We start from the raw sequence: 20,402 nt of genomic DNA on the forward strand, positions 1-20,402 counted from the left end.
TTCAGTTACCTTACATTTCCTAAACATGGTTGTGGGGAGACCTATATTTTTTGTGTGGTGTCTAAACTTTCTCCACGTGGTTCAGTTACCTTACATTTCCTAAACATGGTTGTGGGGAGACCTATATTTTTTGTGTGGTGTCTAAACTTTCTCCACGTGGTTCAGTTACCTTACATTTCCTAAACATGGTTGTGGGGAGACCTATATTTTTTTAGATAGAATATATTGCTTTACTAGGTTTTATATTAAAAATTAACACCTGTTTTGTACTGGCTTCATTATAAATGAACTCATCCGTCTCAACCTATAAATTAAGAGCTTCTTTGTAACAACGTATAATATGTACGTCCCTCCATTAGCTAAAATTGTAACGCTAAAAGCACGCTATTTGTGGCGGGCAAAACATAAATAGCCTATTGTGTAACTTTTCGCTCAACTACAAACAAATACAATGTCTGCATTTCTAAAGATACTCAAATCTCAGAGGTTTCGAATAGCTATTTGTCCTTGGAATTTTCTTATATTCAGCCCCATATGCGATTTCAGTTAATCTTATTAATAATAACATTAAACTGTTTGAAAGCGATATATAGTTTCCCAGTCTTCTAAAATATACGTAAATGTTTCTCGTATTTCTTTGTAGGAATAATTTTATCAGCATGTATAATATAGTGTTTCCTATAGGAATGACGACTTTTACTGCTTTAGAAGTGGCCCGGCATGGCCAAGCGTGTTAAGGCGTGCGACTCGTAATCTGAGGGTCGCGGGTTCGCATCCCTGTCGCGGCTAACATGCTCGCCCTCCCAGCCGTGGGGGCGTTATAATGTGCGGTCAATCCCACTATTCGTTGATCAAAGAGTAGCCCAAGAGTTGGCAATGGGTGGTGATGACTAGCTGCCTTCCCTCTAGTCTTGCACTGCTAAATTAGGGACGGCTAGCACAGATAGCCCTCGAGTAGCTTTGTGCGAAATTCAAAAACAAACAAACAAAGCTTTAGAAGTAAAATCACGATAACGGCCCCATTTTAACACAGACTAATGACAAAAGCAAGCCTGTAGCCAGGTCTGAAAGTGAGATGCTATTTAAGGCCCAAAGCCTAATTCATTTTATGTGTAACTTTAGTATCCAGGAACGAAAAAAAAAAAAAAGTGAAATATCTAATGGTTCCTTTATCATCACTGCAAATCTAGTAAGTTTCCTCTAATAAATATGAAAATGCTACCTCCGCATGTATGTGCAATTTTACAAAAAATAATTATATAATGAGAGGCCATCACCAAAGAAAGGAAAAATAAATGTTAATAGGCGAGCAAAATTCCAGTGAGAATGGACCCCCCCCTGGCTACAAGTTTAACATAAGTTTTATTTAAAACATTTCGTGTGCAATTTATTCCCTTTCACATAAGTACTAAAAATCGTTAAACTCAGTGCTTTGCAAGAGATTCCCAAAAACATGCAAAAACATCCACAGTGCCTAAACAATTTTATTAAATAATTATTATGAATGAAAGTACGAAAAATGTGTTTGTTTGTTTTTTGAAATTTGCACAAAGCTACATGACGGCTTCCTGCGCTCGCCGTCCCTAATTTAGCAATGTAAGACTAGAGAGGAAGCAGCTAGTCATCACCACCTACCACCAACTCTTGGCTACTCTCTTACCAACGAATAGTGGGACTGATCGTCACATTATAACACCCCCACGGCTGAAAAGATGAGCATGATTGGTGTGACGGGAGATTCGAACCCGGGACCCTAGGATTACAAGTTCAGCACCCTAACCGCCTGGCCACGTCGGGTCACGAAAGAGGTGAGTAACAAAAGTTGAACTTCAAGAAGTCAGTAAGCTTTACCTGTCGAAAACACTCGCCTTATAGGATTTTGTCTTTTTGTAACAAACAGGAAAGATTATATAAGGTATGTCAGAATTACAGCACCTAATACAGAAGTTCAAAGAATTAGACGTGGTTAAATTAATTGATAAATACTGTTTGAGATAAAAGTAGTAAACATTGAAATTTTACTGAAAGGACCTTAGCAAAATTAGGATACTATAATTAATAAGTAATGTGTAAAATAGCAGCAAGGCCCGGCATAACCAAGTAATCACTCGACTCGTAACATGAGGGTCTAATCCCCGTCACACCAACATGCTTGCCCTTTCAGTCTTGGGGCGTTATTAACCGTGTTAATTCCACTATTCGTTAGTAAAAGAGTTGGCGGTGGATGGTGATGACTAGCTGCCTTCCCTCTAGTTTTACACTGCTAAACTATAGAGGGATAGCGTAGATAGCTCTCGTGCAGCTTTGCGCGAAATTTAAAAACAAACAAACAAAATAGCAGAAAGGTTACTATTTTGATTGTAATTCTAATCCAACATTTGAAATAAAACAAACCCGCAAGCAGAATGCTTGAATGGGTGGGTTTTAGTTTATGAGATCAAAAACCAACACAGATTCTACAAATCACAACTGGCATGCAAACGCACTAACAACTATAAAAACTTATTTTTTTAGATCACAAAAGTAAGGGGTTCTTCCCCCCCACGCATACACACACAACACATTCTATTTTTGAGGTCAATCTTGGACAAAAAGGAGGAGATAACTTTTATTCTTATTTGTTCCTTGCTCGACAAAAAGTCAAGACTACTTATCTTTAATTCATACATGTTTCCTACTTAATAAGAAGGTCAGCCTACTTAGTTCTATACATGTATGTATCCTATTTAACAAGTCAAGGCTACTTCTCTTTGATTCATACATGTTTCCTATCTAATAAGAAGGTCAGCCTACTTAGTTCTATACATGTATGTATACTATTTAACAAGTCAAGCCTACTTATCTTTGATTCATATATGTTTCATATCTAATAAGAAGGTCAGCCTACTTAGTTCTATCCATGTATGTATACTATTTAACAAGTCAAGCCTACTTATCTTTGATTCATACATGTTTCATATCTAATAAGAAGGTCAGCCTACTTAGTTCTATCCATGTATGTATACTATTTAACAAGTCAAGCCTACTTAACTGCTATTCTTAGTTGTTTCCAGCTTAAATTTTCTATCCACAAATTAAAATACGCGTTATTTTCAAGTTTGTTCAATTTACTGTTTGTTGTGTACTTTTGTTATTTAACATTTGTTCTCACTACTTCTCCATCTTACTAGAAACTATCTGAAGCTGGCTGAAAGTTACAATACATGAGCCACTGACAATTGTTATGGCACGTAAGAATGTCTTAAACTACATGAAATTTAATAGAGAAATGTCGATGAATTCCAAAAGATCGCCTTTAAATATAAAAAAAACAATCAGATGAACTATTCATTTCTTATAAGTGGTTTCTATTGTTGTGCAGGTTATTTTTGAAATAATACAAGGATCTATTCACAAAATGATAACAAAGGCATTGTATTTCTCAGACTGCCAGTTGTAAAGCACAACTTCTACAAGTTTCATTTAACTAACAATAGACCTAATTTCACAATGAAACCACTTTATTTATCAGGTACTCACCCTTTCCCTGAATGGAAGTTATGTAAATTCATGATTAGTGAAAGGTTATTTTAGGAGTTGCTTCCATTATTTGTGGCCTGATATTGCCAGATGATTAGGGCGCTCGACTAGGAATCTGATGGTCGTGGGCTCGAATCCCCGTCACACCAAATATGCCCTCTCAATCGTAATGGCTTATAGTGTGACGGTCAATCCCACTATTCGTTGGTAAAAGAGTAGCCCAAGAGTTGACGGTGGGTGATGATGACAAGCTGCCTTCCCTCTAGTCTTACACTGCTAAATTAGGAACGGTTAGAGCAGATAGCCCTTGTGTAGCTTTGCGCGAGAATTCAAAACAAACAGGCGATTAAAAACATTAATATTAATAAATATAGATATTACAATTAATTAGTGAATTGTTTGAACACGTGAATCAAATTTTGATTAACAAAGTAAAATCTTTCTTTATTCATTTACTGCCCCTAGGTTACCCTGTCATCAAAATTTTCAGTGAAGGAAAGATAAGGTAGAGACTTCAACTGTTATTTGGTTTGTTGACTAAAGATCTACACATAAAAACCAAACAAACAGGTTTGGTAGTTTCTTCTTGTGGTACAGTGGGAGAGAGGTATCTTCCTATTGCCTGTTGAAACCATTGTTGGTTTCATCATCTGGAAGTTGTTTCAAAGGGAACCTCTTGGTCTTCAGCTAGTTGTTTTACCTATCAAAAAGTATTATTTGGAATTAACCAGTTAACTTTTTTCACAGTAACATATTTCCAAAGATCGCAGTGGATGATCTTTCGTTTGGATCATCTATCTTTCAAGATTCTATAAATCTCATAATTATTTTGACTATAATATACTATACTTTGGATAAAGTTCTTTGTTTTAAGACACATTGTACAGTTATACCTTGGTACGAAAATGAAATTCATTCTTGTCAGCATTTACGTGATACATTTTTCATCTTACCACCAGCCTATAAATCTTTCATTGTATCAATGGTGTTCTTTACTATCACTGCATACTCTGTATCAGACACTACTGAGTGATTGTCCTTTGAGTGAGACTCTAAAATATCCAGTGTTACTTTGAATTATTTTCAAATATCAGTAATATTCGTGTGTTGCTCGTAACTTCATTTATAACTGATCAGTTACTCATGAGTAAGATCGATTTTTCTTAGTTCCACATTTTCTAATGTTCAAACTACACAAATGACCAGTTAATTCAACAAGATATGTGTTCAAACTACATAGATGACCAGTTAATTCAACAAGATATGTGTTCAAACTACATAAATGACCAGTTAATTCAAAAAGATATGGCATTTCATCATCGTGTTGCTAGAAGAAGAATGAAGAGTTGTTGACCTGGTATTCTTAGTTTTGGGAATCTGACACATCTTCACAAAGAGGGCTGGATAAAAGTCATCCCTAATCTAAGTGAATTTCCACAGGTATCCCACATTTTGAAAAATATTCTAACTCTCTTATTAGGATTAACATTTGATTCTGTCCATTTGATGAAATGGTCTAACATAATCAAGACACGTTTATTCCTACTTTTGCTCTGAGGTAGAGAATCAAATACGACGATAACAACTCTCTCAGATGGTGCTCTGACATATTAATGCTTTAACTGCCCATTCCCTTTCCAATATTATTGTACACAGGTTACCACATCAATTCTTTATAGGTCTAACACAGTATAACCACCATTATCTTACAATACACACTCTCTGTTTAACATTTAAGCATCTAGGTGTTAAAAAGTCGTGTTTCTCTGATTACATTAACTGTGAAAGTATCAACTCAAATCATAATTTTTTTCTGTTCATGTTATCTCATTTTCCTAAAAAATAAACCTTGTAGATGTAAATTCCATTATACATATTATATCTTTACATGGGGCTGTGTTGAGCCACCAACTATCACAAGTGCACATTTGTATACCAAATTTCAAAATTTCAGTACAAATAACATTTATAACCCTATTTATCTCAAAAATATAACTGATATTTTGTCATTTTGTAAAACTGAATTAGTATAATTTACATAAAAATAAAAAAGTTTAAACTAAGTTCTGGCCAGCAAGAGTAATCAATGCACATACCAATTATTTTCAAGTTTTTCTACCGAACTCAAAGCACAAGCTTATACTTGCTAAGAAATTAACTTTCATTGGAAATACAAGTAGCCACACCCTGTTTTTCTTCTGAATTTTCTTTTGTATTTGAGATTTTATTATTACAACCATTTACAACGCCCTCACGACTGAAAGGGCGAGCATGTTTGGTGCGACCGGGATTCGAACCCAAGGATTACAAGTCGAACACCTTAACACGCATGGCCATGCCAGGTCTAGAAATAGAGATAATCGAGTCCAATTGCAATTTTCTAGATAAACATTTGGTAATATATAACTTGACTTGAGTGATAATAATTAAAAGAAAATTATACTCCAACGATTATAATTCATATAAAACTGGCAAACAGTATCTAAAGTAACCAAATATCAATACCTTATTTTCAGAAACTTATTTTAGCTTACCTGAAATAATTAGCTTTTCAGAGGACCTGAAATAAATCATAAAGTATAGCTCCTTGTATATTTTTAAATCACATTTGAAAGAAAGTTATAATAAATATAAATGCAGCACATTCAACATCAATACTGACATAGAAACTTTTAATAGGTGATAAGAAATAAGAAATTTTCCAGCTATTTTTATTCACTCTTCTCTTTATTATTCATTTACGGGTTTCAAGTTACAGGTGTATAAAAATAGAATTTCAGATCTATTCTTTGGTTGCCACGATTCGTTTCCAAAAATACTTTTTATTCTGCAGTAAAACTCATCAAATTCGAAGTACACAAAGGACTAACTAAAGGGAATGTTAAGAAAAAGCAGCTACAGTCAAACATGGATTTAATTACTTTTTTAAGGTCTAAAACAGCTCATAGCTTAAGCACTTTGCATTGCAATAAGTTTTTGATTTGACAAGGATTACAATTCGGGTATATTTTTAGCTGCCTTATCTTCATCCCTACTCATGTGAACTTAAAGCCTATAGCTATAGATTTATGGCATACAAAAAATAAGTGTAACATAGTGATTTTACACATATCTGGATCAATATAATGAGTGTTCCAACTGAGGTAGATGGAAATAAAAACATGTTCTGGCGAAATTAAAACTTGTTTATTATCGGATATACGGAACATAATAGTTATGGTTAGAGCATTTCATCAGGTTAACCAACCATCATCAAGTACAACGATTACGAAGTATGAACTCAGATTAACTTGGTGAAACGTTGTAACTATGAATGCTATGTTTGATATATCTGACAGTAAATAGCTTTTACGTTTTACCTAACAGGGCACTTACTCCATTTAATTATCTCTGTTCACTTGAAGTTACCTTAGGGTACATTTTGTACCAAGTTGTAATTTGGGGAAAATCTCACATATTTGAAGGATAATGCTGAACTTGAAGATTTGAAAATGGCTGGGGATCCATAGGCCTCGAATTCGAAACATAGTGCTATCAAATCGCTTCGTACTTAAGAGCTCTGTGTGTGTTATAATAATGGATGAGTGGGTGGATATGGCGTTTTATGGCGCAAAGCAACGAACGAGGCTATCTGCGCTAAACATCTGGCAAAATGTTTAAAGTAGGGTAAAAGTTTTAAAATTCGTAAAAAGGAATCAGGGTAAAACAAGACAAAGTTGAATTTTTGAATTAAAACTTAAACAGCATGAAATCAAATTTTTATATCTGGTGTACAGCAGTAGGAGAGAAATTACAGTAATACTAGTTTTAAAGGGCATTCTGTAGCATAAGTTGAATAGTCATGAATCGCCAGGATGATATAATAGTAGAAGTCAGTCTCACTATTCAGTTAAGAGATGTCGTTATGGGTACTGCCGATTGGTGACTATCTGATGAAGAAAGAAAGAAAACAGAACATAAGGAAATTGAAAACATATGTATTATGTCAGTGCAGTTACAATCAGCCACAAAATAACTTATTTAAAATGTAATACCCTTTTCATCTTGTCATGTTATAATCAGTTATGGCCAAATTTGTTTACACGTTGTACTGAAATATTAATAATGATGTTAATAGAAGCAATTATGACCACCTAACGACAATAAATTGCTTCATATATGTATACGTCATATGCTAGATACCGCGTTCCTGTATGTATTTTGAGGCTTAACTTGGGTTATTATACAATACGGTGAAAGTAGTGTGTGAGTGGATTGTGTTCAGTTGGCATATTAAACGGTATTTTTATTTATATAGCTTTGTCAAACAGAAATAAAAACACCTTTTAGATAAAGTTATTTTAAAAACAGTTATTTATTTTATAAACTAGTTTGCACATTGCACTGTTAGTGTTAAAACGGACAGAAACATGATGTAGCCTGACTAAGCCCGGTCACAGTCGCTTTTAACTTAGTGTCACTGTATCGGTTTGTAACTATGAATAATAGAAATTTGAAGTTTTTTTTCGTCGCTGAAGTCTAGGTAGATAAAACTAAATATTCAAAAACATGGGTAAGTAAGTAGCGTACCGAAATTGAGGTCTAGGTAAGAATTATAAAACAAAAACACTTTCAAAGAACGATTTCATGTATACACACGATGATTGCAGTGTTTAATTTTTTTTTGAGATATTTGTTTTATGACCGAGTTTGAGATAGTTTATTTAGCTTAAACATAACCCAAAAATAAGTCGGTAAGACTCGATATTTAATTATATTTTGGCTTGGACTTAAGAGGAAGACTAATCATATTATTTATGTTAGTATATCATTTATTTGCATTAATGTATTTAAGATAAGTTACTCGATTGATATGTGTGATAAACAATAGGCATCATGACAGAAACGTAATAGTAAAGGGAAAAAATCATGAGAATAACTATATTGTGTGAAAAGAAAAAAAAATTATCCAGTGTAATATTTAGATCATGAACAAAATGTGGGAACTTGTAATTACATATAAAACCAGATTGTCATTATTTTTATGCAACATAAAATAATCACAGTAAGATTTCTCATTCACATAACCATCTCATCAGAAATGTACTATAGAAATATCCAGTGTTCTATAATGAACAGAGCAGGACTTTGTAATATAATTTTATTTACACAAGTTTCCATAAATAAAAGAAATGGTTTAATAAACTGAAGCATTCTGTAAGAAATAATTAACTGTTAGTGTTAATAATAGTAATACTATTTTTACAATTACAAATGTTTTATTTCCGTTCTCAATACTACCATACGTTATTAAAAATTTATAATCAAAAATCAGATAAAAGAAAAGTGAACTCAGTGAAGGTGATCCAGTACAATAATCTTGCTTAAAATAATGAATGTTGTAAAATTATACACCAGAGATTTGAGAATTAAAGCTAGGGCTTGAAATATAACAATTAGATTGCTCTAAACCATCAGTTGGATAATAAAATTGTTAACAGTATTTCCAGTAATATCACATTAAGGTATGGTAAGCATAAAGTTTTATTTATCATAAACATTAATCCATATAAACCAAAACAGAATTCTCAGTAATTAGTTTAAATGTAATTAATAAAAAAAACTATAATAGTATCATTATAAATGCACAAGGTATTTGCTACTTAGACCAAGTGACTTATTAATGTGCATGTAAATATTATAATGGAGCTAAGTGACTACCTTAATTGATAGATATAATCCACTACATGTGATCATCATTTAATAATCAGTAAAAGTTAATGTTTCTGATTCTTCCAGCTAACTCCAGTCCTACATGAGAATACTTGAGTTTTTTTAATTTAGACCATTAATGAGCTAAACAATTAAATAGTTATCAGATTCCACTAATCACCCAGTCTGCTTTATATAAAAACTATTGCTGTTTGTTATCTCTATTTTCCTAAACTTGAGGAAGTTATGAAGTTTAATAAACTTATTAGCAACTGCACACACTTTTTTGGAAATATTGACCAGTTATATATTAGTGATTTCTTAAGCAGTATATCAGCTTAAATAATTCTCCCAAATAAAGACAAGCAACGAATGGAAACAAAAATAACTTAAAAACTGGGTATCATAAATTAATTCGGAACCAAAGACAAGTAGCTTCTGTTTTACCGTTGAACTTGTTGAGAAGTCTGTACGTTTTATTTTGAGGACTGAAGAATGTACTTGACCATACATGGAGTACTTGATGGATGTTGTATGTTTTTACCTCATCACTGAAGGCAATGAATGTTCTTTATAATATGAATAATCCTACCTATATAGAATTAGGTTGGCTTATGGGAAGTATAACATACAAACAACAAGGGATCATGTGGTCCTTGCACATCTACACTTGAGAAAGTAAAAATTGAAGCCCATCTTTATGTGTCAGGGAGTAATTATTTTCCTCTTAAAGTTCCTGCAAAAATTCCATTATTCCTTGTGGCAGTTCATTTGACAAGTCAAACACATTGAAAAATAAAACTGTTTCAATTTGAACTTTTTCCAAATCTTAAACTTGCATTTTACCTTATTAGTCTTACAGTTTAATACAAAAAATGGGAACCCTTTATCCTATTGATTCCACAAAAAATATCTTGTAAATTTTAATAAGATAAATTAATCCTCACCTTCCACCCTAGGAATCATGCTTGTAGCCTTTCTGAGAACCTTCCCACAAGGCAGTATCATTCTTAGATAAAGAGAACAAAACTGTATATAGTATTCCAATTTAGGCATAGCTAGTGATTTCTGTAGCGTAGGGTTATTGGTGAAACTTGCTAAACAATTAATTATTGGTCGTGATTAATCAGTAAAATGTAACTAATCGATTATCCTCCCCCAATTCTTGAATAATCAGAAAGATCACTTTTGTCTAGTTAATTATTTTCATTAGCCATGATGCTAGTCAATTAATCTAAACTTGGATTAATTGAAAGTAATGATGCAAAATCATAATGTCAACATTTTGATTACTTGAGAAATTTGAATAATTGAAAGCTCTAATAATGAGAAACAGTAATTTAAATCATTTGATTACCTTATGTGACACTAACTTATTAATCACTCAGCTATACTTTTGACATATAATGTTTGTGAAAATACCTAAAATTTCTGTTAGTGTTGCTATTAGTGAAAGAACACTGCTTCAGTGACTTATTCACAACTATGTCAAGATATTTGTTATCTGTCACACTATTGAGTTAGATCCCATCTGTATTACCTGTGGGATTCCTATAAATCCCAGATTACATTGCACTTAGTATTCTTAAAAGACCTTTATTTGTCCAACTGATGCAAAATCATTCTGTAGTATCTTCAAGAAGTACTGAATATTTCTCTCTCTATCATTAACATGAGTAAAATGAATCAGAGATCTAGCACTCCACTTAGCAACACAAAGGTTACTGGTTTCACTGAAAATTTGTAAAAGTGAACTTTTTCGTGGCTTCTTAAATAGTGAACATTTGGTTCGATACATCTAATTTCCATGACCCAGTAGGTGGCAAAATAAAGTTAATTGGCTCAAGACAAAAAGAGTGGCTTTAGTGTCTGAAAATTTCCTGTGGATTAAGTATATTACAGAATAGAAAGAAAATACAAGTAGTCATTATTGAAAATGTGACAGCTGAGAATGATAAAATTTTGTCAGAACATCGTACGTTTATAGTAAAGTTTTTCCTTACTTCATCAAGCTGCCTTTTAAAACTTAGTAATTTTCATAGCAGGTTAGCTTTCTGCATTGTATTGGATGTGTAATGATACCCTTGGAAAAACCAAGTGGTTTCTTATTACCATAGCTGATGATCTAGTCTGTCAGTATGGAGTGTTGTGTATTGTGTATGTTCTTATGATGTGAGTCACATCAGCAAAGTAATTGATTAACCAAGTTATTGATTAAGTTGAGTGTCTTGAAAATAATCAACTGATTGTAATGAGTGCATTATTATTATTACTTTTGTTTAATTATTTCAACTAACCAAGTAATTATTACTTTCGATTAATTCAAGGGTTTTCAGGTTAATCAACTCGTATCATGACCTACAAAAATATGTGACTAATTAGAATTAGTTTTTCCAACTATTACTTTTTGTCAGTTACGTATCCAAGTCTCGTGATTATAATTGATTAATGAATCACGTAATTAATCGATTATCAGCTTTCACTGATTGCTCAGCTCCTTTACAACTTCTCTTGACTCTAAATGAGCTGATGATCTAGTCTGTCAGTATGGAGTGTTGTGTATTGTGTACTGTTGTGTATTATGTACTGTTTTGATATTGTGTACTGTTGTGTATTGTTGAATTATGTTATTGAAGGGAGATATTTTAGTTCATTTGCCACTGTAAACTTATGTAAAAACATTGTGGCTCAGAAGAGATTATATTTTAATATTCTGTATAACCTGGATACTCACTAGGTTGCACATCACATTCTCTGGCATTGAGGTTATTGTTAACAAATTGATAAGTGAAAAATGTTTGGGTATATATTTATAAATTTTTGAAAGTATTGCATATTTTAGCTCACTTATTGAAGTTTCTGACTGTTGGAGATAAGCAGTTACAGAACCTGAAAAATTGGACAGTTTCAGTTAGTGTATTAATGTAATAGAATGGTGTCTATATGTTCTTATGTTTCTCCAGGTAAGTCACTTTTTTATTGTATGGACTTTGATATTTTCAGTAATATTTTATTTCTGTTTGTATTAATCTATTGCACTATAGAATTTGTATTTTTTTATGTTAAGTCCTTCATCCATCACCTGAAGAAAATAATTGAGAAATAAATTGGTATAAATTATTTTAAAATGAAAATGTTACATTTATTTTAAAGTTTTTGTTGCTTTGTTTATGGAATTATTCATGGGAACTTTTTTGTCACTATTCAATTTGAATACTTCTAGTGATGGACAGTTTAAGGCCTGCTTAGTCTAACATTTTTCACATGTCATCAATTAACATAATTTGTGATCAAAGCAATCTATCAACATAGATCAGAATCAAAAACTCAACCCACTAATGAATATAACTAGTGTAATCAGAACAGACCTGTTAATGTAAGAGCTATTCTTTGAGAGTAAGTGGTAAAATATTGACTTACTAAAATCTCATGTTGTTGGGTTTCATTTCTGTTCTCTGTGCATGATGTTGAATGTCATGAGTATTGCTAGTTTAATGTACTATATTCTTACTTGTAGACGAGGGGTTTACCTTTAATTACTGATCAGTAAAGGTTTAATAAAAATGATACGGGTATCAAGGTCCCTCTAACAACTTCTTAGTGTTTGAGATTTCTCATGAGAGAGTACAAACTAAGTCTGATGTATAAAACATGTATTGAATAGTCATACCAAATATAAGCTTACATAACTTCCTTGTAACTATGAGGACTGTTATAAGATAAAATGGCCTGCACGTGATATAGCAATGAGCAGCAAGAGAAAATGTCATTCAATCACTTGAAGTCACTCCACTATCTTCAAAAAATCATTCTAATTAAATGTTGTGCTTCACATTTACAGATCTAGGCTATCAAATTTAAATGCAAGTTTTGTGTTAAGAATGTAAGGCATACTTGTTGGGTATGTATTTTTAACCTTTTGTTTTGTATTAACAAAGACATGCGTGATAATAATGTATTTTTTAACATTATGATTTATGTTAAAAATGTAAGCTATTCATTGTTTTTTTGTTTTTTTTGATAAAATGTATTCATGAAAAGATTTATTAAAGATAATAAATAAGAGGGAAAGAGAGATCTACTTTCTCGATATTCAACATGTATAGATACACAATTTAATAGTTAAAATAAATAATGAAGATAATCAACATTTATAGATACACAATTTAATAGTTAAAATCTAAATTTGTTTTCCTACTTGATATTTGGGTGTTTTCTATAGTGTTTTTGATTTCCAGTGTTCAAAAATGTATGAAGGTTTTTTGTTCTTTGAATCTGGTTTACATTTTTGTGCTTGTTTCTCCAATATAGAAGTTGTGGTAGTTGATGTATTTTATAAATAATGTTGGTGTTGTGTTTGTGAGTGTAGTTTTTACATAGTATGGACTTTAGTTTAGTACCTAGTTTTTGAATAAAGTTGGTGTTTACTAGAATGTTGTGTTTTGTAACAAGTTTTTTCCACATATTACAACAAAGAAAATTATTGGCTATATTTAGTCATATATTTACTGCTGTACATGTCTTGATTAACTTACACTTTAAGATACTGAAAGTAATCTTTTACTGGGTGCTGATAAGAAATTGTAGTAAGATTTTCAGTACTCTTGATTCAATTATTAAATGGCCAGATGGTTAAGGCACTTGACTCATAATCCGAAGGTTGCAGGTTCACTTCTCCATCGCACAAAACATGCCCTTTCAGCCATGGGGCATTATAATGTAATGGTCAATCCCACTATTTGTTGGTAAAAGAGTAATCCAAGAGTTGGCAGTGGGTGGTGATGACTAGCTGCCTTCCCTCTAGGCTTTACTAAATTAGGGAGGGCTAGGGCAGATAGCCCTCAAGTAGCTTTGTGTGAAATTCAAAACAAACCAAACCACTTTTTGAAAGTACTGTAACATCGTGGCTGGAACTAAAAGGGGGCTGGGGTGAGACTATAGCCACCCAATCACTGTATCTAAAATACTGATGATATGCACCTCTTGACAGCAATGCTTCCAAACCTGGAGAAAGCTGGCACCAGACATACAGTATTACTTGAATTTTGACTGTTTTTTACTTTCTGTGTTAACTGAGAAAAATGTACATCTTGCTCTTGAGTTTAATATTCCATATATTCATAACTAATTGTAGTCAGAATGATGTAGCTAATGGAGAGAAAGTTTGAGTTAAAATCATCAAAACTATAAACAATGTCCATAATACGTAAGATATTCAGCCACAGTAATACTTGGCAGGAAATGACACCAAGATGAAGTGTTGTACTAAGGTGTTTTAAGAGTAACTGTGATATTGTTATAATTGGTGACTATATAAATACCAGTGGTTTCACCTGACAGATGTCAACATACTAAAACTTTTTTATTATAACTAATTTGTACTGACAGGTTTTGTTTCACTGAATACAATATTTTTTAGGAATATGTTATGTATTTCTTTGTGGTCTTTTTTCAGTTATTATAACTTAATTAAAAGTAATTCTTTAGCACCTTTGTTTTATACCTTTACAAAGTTCAGCTCTTCATGAGTTGGAAAGTGGTCTTTAGATTTGTTTCTTTGAGTGTACATGAAGGACAATATACACTCCATCATTCAGTTCAGAAACTGATGTAATATAACTTGTATTGTTGAGGTAAATGTGCAGCATTTGTACAAGAATTAATTATTTTGTGTTATAATGCATTCTCCAAATACAAGGAAAATAGAATCATAGTTAAACAGAAGATAATTTATATATTTGTTAAAGATTGTCATGGAAAAATGTAATCTCAATGTAAATTGTACAATCTTATTTTTTAAATTTGTCATAAGGTTTTTTTTTTGAATTAAGACTTTTTCAGATGTCTCATACCACACTATCTTAAAATGTCATCTCATACCACACTATCTTAAAATGTGATCTCATACCACACTATCTTAAAATGTACTCTCAATCTCATACCACACTATCTTAAAATGTAATCTCATACCACACTATCTTAAAATGTAATCTCATACCACACTATCTTAAAATGTAATCTCAATATCATACCACCCTATTTTAAAAGTTGTAGAATGTAGCAATATCACTGACTGAGATGAGGTATGAAAATTCAATATAGCATTAGTTGAAGCTAATGATAAATAACATTTCTATTTATTAAGTTGAATGATGAATCACATTGGTAATTAGGTCAATATTAACACATTTTATGCAGGATGAATTTAAACAACCAGAAGAAATTGTATATGTTAGGAAGTTTGACTTGACAAAGTATCTTTCATTTTATTTTTATATAAATATAACAATAATAAAAAGGTCATTGTAAAACTTAACTACAACTCTGTTTTCTTTTTTTCTTGGCTATAGAAATGTGCTCAGATTTTAGAATACAAAGCCTTCCTGTTGGAGTGTTTCTTGACTGTAGTGCATCTCGTAGTTTTCAAACTGCCACGTTTACGTGCGAAGTATGTAATAAAACTTTCACCAGAAGAAGTGACATGAAACGTCACAAAAACAATCATTCACGTGTTAGGATGCATTTCTACTGCCACGTGTGTTCGAAGTTCTTCATGTGGAAGAGGACTTTACGACGACACGTGAAATTTCATTGCCAGAATCCATAAATGTTTGATGAACTTGAAAAGTGTATATATAATAGATTATTAATTATGTTATTATTATTGCTAATTTAGTTGTATATATGTTGATTTTAAAATCTGAAGTTAATTTTTCTTGCCATTGTGTGTATGTTTTATACTTCTAAGCCAGTCGTTTTTTTTATATCAGTTAATATTTTATAGGACTAAAAATTTAAATTTTAACTGTCAGATACATTGTTTCTAAGAACTTGAATGATGAAATTAAAGATAATTCTTTCTGTAATTCATGGTTTCCATGACAAACACAACATGAAGTTGTTTAAGTTGACAGAGCTGATACTGGATTACTAAAAATGGAAGATTTGCAAGGATGACGTATATAAAATTGTAGCTTAAGTGAAATGAATATAGTATGGTTGACATGTTACTTTGTTTGCTTTCACTGCTAGATTTTAACAGTTCCTAATATTCTGTGAGATGAAGCTAAACAGCTTCTAAAAATTGAAATTTGTTTTATGAAAACAATGAAACCTATAAATTCTTACAGCATTGTTTTGTATAATTATGTGTAAATTAAGTTTAGGACAGGAAATGTTTATAAAGATTGTAAAAGAAGCTGTTAACAGTGAAATACCCACTAGTGTGGTGAAAGCGTTAACAGTGAAGTACCCACTAGTGTGGTGAAAGCGTTAACAGTGAAGTACCCACTAGTGTGGTGAAAGCGTTAACAGTGAAGTACCCACTAGTGTGGTGAAAGCGTTAACAGTGAAGTACCCACTAGTGTGGTGAAAGCGTTAACAGTGAAGTACCCACTAGTGTGGTGAAAGCGTTAACAGTGAAGTACCCACTAGTGTGCTGAAAGCGTTAACAGTGAAGTACCCACTAGTGTGCTGAAAGCGTTAACAGTGTAGTACCCACTAGTGTGCTGAAAGCGTTAACAGTGAAGTACCCACTAGTGTGCTGAAAGCGTTAATAGTGTAGTACCCACTAGTGTGCTGAAAGCGTTAACAGTGAAGTACCCACTAGTGTGCTGAAAGCTGACTCCTGTCTATGTTGAAGGAGAATGTATATACAAAATATAATGAGAACTGTAAGTTTATATGTAATGTGTTTAATTAGTGAGAGGCCTTGAAATCTAAATTTGACAAATTGCATCCAACAAATGAAACTGGCAGAAAATTCACAATTTAATAAACTGTTTCGAGCTGCTTGACATCAGAGATAAACACCCTCAATTACAAAAGCCTGTTAACGTACCACTGCTTTCCGTGACCAACATGCAGTGTGAATACTACTTCAGTGTTGTTGCTAATAGTTGGCTGTTGTTAACTGATATAGTACAGGAAACCTGGAAACAGACTGACATTTATTCTTATCAATACATTAGTACAAGATTCTTTCATATTGGTTCTTAGAGTATAAACTACAACAGTTTAAAATACTCTAATTACTGTTTTGGTGCTTTTACCAGATGGTTAATCTGGACTCTTGGACTTTCTTGGAGACTGAATGGTAATATTCCTGACTGTTTGGGAAAAAAAAAGTTAATCTATAATGAAGATAATAAATATAGATACATAATTTAATAGTTAAAATCTATAATGAAGGTACTGAATTAACATGTATAGGTATACAAATTAAAAATTTTATTTTAGTCCAATCAAATGTCCCAAAACAGCAACTGTTGATATTTTGATGTGGGAAAAATGTTATTTTGGGTCAACCTAATTGTGGTTAGAAATATAAAATCTATAGGAATAATGAAACAAACATAATTATCATACCTTGAATAAGTGTGAAGGTTTATGAAGTTATATAGAGATTAGGTTCAGGTGCAAGTTGTGCTGTAGTATTGGGTTACATGCATAATGGGTTTGATATGTGTGGTTTGCACAGTGTTTTTGATTGTACACTTCTGAGTATGTTGTTAAGGGGTATCTGCTTTGAGACCATTGTGTCAGAATAAAGTCTTAGAATTGTGTAGTTCAAAATGATGACTTAATAGTATTATGTTGTAATTGTTTATCTGGATGTCCGGCTCCCCTAAAGTTACACTGTTAGAGTTGTGTTACTACTTTAGCTGGCCGAAAGATGTTTTTAAGGAAGATTATGGAAAGTTCAGCTGTATGTGGTTATACTAATATTATATTGTTCAACAAACAGCTGGGACAGTGTTTGCAGGTAATGTGTATTTGTCATGTTAAGGTATCAATATTATACTTTTATTGTATAGATGATTTTATATTATTAGGTTAATATATATATTCTGTATTAACCTAAACCTCCTAAGCTGGATTAATGTAAATTATTATTGTGTTTACACACCCATAAATTTGTTGACGGTGAGGGTACCCAAATGATGAAGCAATGCATTCTAATTTTGATAAGTAAAAACTATCTGAATTTTTTTCAAAACTATGCCTTTTAAAATAAGAAGCTTTCTAAGAAATTAAACAGTATTATCCCAGTACTTTTCTCCTGTATGTATGGAATAGTTTTGATGTAACAATGTAACTCAGCATTATTACTTACAAAAAGTTTTGTTTTTTTTTTTTAAATAATGAGCCCTCTATCTGCTCTCTTTTTATGAGCATTATCCTGTACTGTCCCTGTTTGACTAGATTCCTTTGAACATAGTTCCCAGTTTGTTTCAAGATTCATATGGGAGGCCAGGATATATTTACTACTACTAATAATAATAAGAGTATATTGATATTTTGAAGACTGTGATTATTTGTTTCTTCCTTCTTTTCAAAACCATCATTTGCAAAACTTCTATATATAATTAAAATTTACTTTTTACTTCCTTCTTGATTTGGCATGGCATTGCCTGGTGGTCAGGACACTTGAGTCTGCATGTGTTGGGTTTCCTGTTCAGCCATGGGGACACTAAAATATGATGGTCATTCCTACAACTCAGTGGTAAAAGAGTAGCCCAAGAGTTAAGGATGGGTGATATTGGCTAGCTGACTTTTCATCTAGTCTATAACTGCTAAATTAGGGATGGCTAGCACAGAAAATATTAAGGAGCTTTGCACAAAAACTAAACATTCTGGAAGTTTACACAGACTTACCTATTTTAATGATACACCAAGGTGTTACAGTCAGTTTTTTTTGTGGGAGAAAGGAGTAGAAATAAGTCAGATTGTTGTGGTGTAAAACAAGTAAGATGTTAAAATTGGAGCTAGAGAGAGAAGGATATTATGATCTTATGGAAAGAGTTGGTGAACTCTTGTTTGTGTGCTGATTTAAATGTAGAAACAATGCATGAATAAGCTTTAAACTCGGTATTAAGAATACTTTAGGCATACTAATGAACTCTCTTCATCAAAATAAAATAAATCTATACACAAGGTAGAAAGTTATCCTATATGACCAAGTCTACTTCTGTGACCAAAGAATCAGCTTGACATTATGGATTTTTAGAGTCAACCATCAGTATCATATGTGGGTGATATAAAAGCTGTTTTAAAAAACATAGCATGAAATACAACATGATGTTATATTAAAGTATCACATGAAAATATTGTATGTATTAAACTGTAGTGTATTTTAGTTCCTGTCTTTACTCATTTTTGAGTCAAGGTCATGATAAACTTTGAGAATGAGGTTTTGGTCTTTTGCTAAATTAATGTTTTGATGATGGAACATTTGGACACTTTGTATCTTCAAAGTCAGAATATATGTATGTAATCCCAAGCCAAGTAAATGAAGTAAGTTTCATTCCTACACAAAATGAACAAAAATGTGAGGTAAGCGTGACGTAAAAGTGTATTAAATGTAATTATTCTTCAAACTGCTTCACCTAGACTGTAATTTTGTAACTACTGTAATTATAGTGACAAGTAATTATTATTCAAAATTCTCCACCTGGGTTGTAATTATATAACTGTGGTAATTATGGTGACAAGTAATTATTATTTAGAATTCTCCACCTGGGTTGTAATTATATAACTGTGGTAATTATGGTGACAAGTAATTATTATTTAAAATTCTCCACCTGGGTTGTAATTATATAACTGTGGTAATTATGGTGACAAGTAATTATTATTTAGAATTCTCCACCTGGGTTGTAATTATATAACTGTGGTAATTATGGTGACAAGTAATTATTATTTAGAATTCTCCACCTGGGTTGTAATTATATAACTGTGGTAATTATGGTGACAAGTAATTATTATTCAAAATACTCCACCTGGGTTGTAATTATATAACTGTGGTAATTATGGTGACAAGTAATTATTATTCAGAATTCTCCACCTGGGTTGTAATTATATAACTGTGTTAATTATGGTGACAAGTAATTATTATTTAGAATTCTCCACCTGGGTTGTAATTATATAACTGTGGTAATTATGGTGACAAGTAATTATTATTTAGAATTCTCCACCTGGGTTGTAATTATATAAATGTGGTAATTATGGTGACAAGATATTATTATTCAGAATTCTCTACCTGGGTTGTAATTATATAACTGTGGTAATTATGGTTACAAGTAATTATTATTCAAAATTCTCCACCTGGGTTGTAATTATATAACTGTGGTAATTATGGTGACAAGTAATTATTATTTAGAATTCTCCACCTGGGTTGTAATTATATAACTGTG

At 32.1% G+C, this 20,402-nt stretch overlaps 1 protein-coding gene across 17 annotated transcripts in view; it reads left to right on the top strand.

The window, feature by feature from the left end:
- The first annotated feature begins 7,703 nt into the window (after positions 1–7,703).
- The window catches only part of LOC143257924 (zinc finger protein 438-like), a 32,842-nt gene continuing 20,143 nt past the window's right edge, over positions 7,704–20,402 (top strand). For 4 of the 17 annotated variants that reach the window (XR_013032026.1, XR_013032024.1, XR_013032027.1 and 1 more), the window contains exon 1: positions 7,707–7,798. Coding sequence is in view for 10 of the 17 variants with exons in the window: in XM_076517000.1 (XP_076373115.1) it covers positions 12,143–12,173; positions 15,561–15,817 (288 nt within the window). In the remaining 7 variants the exon portion in view is untranslated. The other 13 variants (XR_013032022.1, XR_013032021.1, XM_076516993.1 and 10 more) reach the window with 11 other exon arrangements.

This window comes from Tachypleus tridentatus, chromosome 7, assembly GCF_004210375.1.
Source record: "Tachypleus tridentatus isolate NWPU-2018 chromosome 7, ASM421037v1, whole genome shotgun sequence".
NCBI classification, from domain to species: domain Eukaryota; kingdom Metazoa; phylum Arthropoda; class Merostomata; order Xiphosura; family Limulidae; genus Tachypleus; species Tachypleus tridentatus.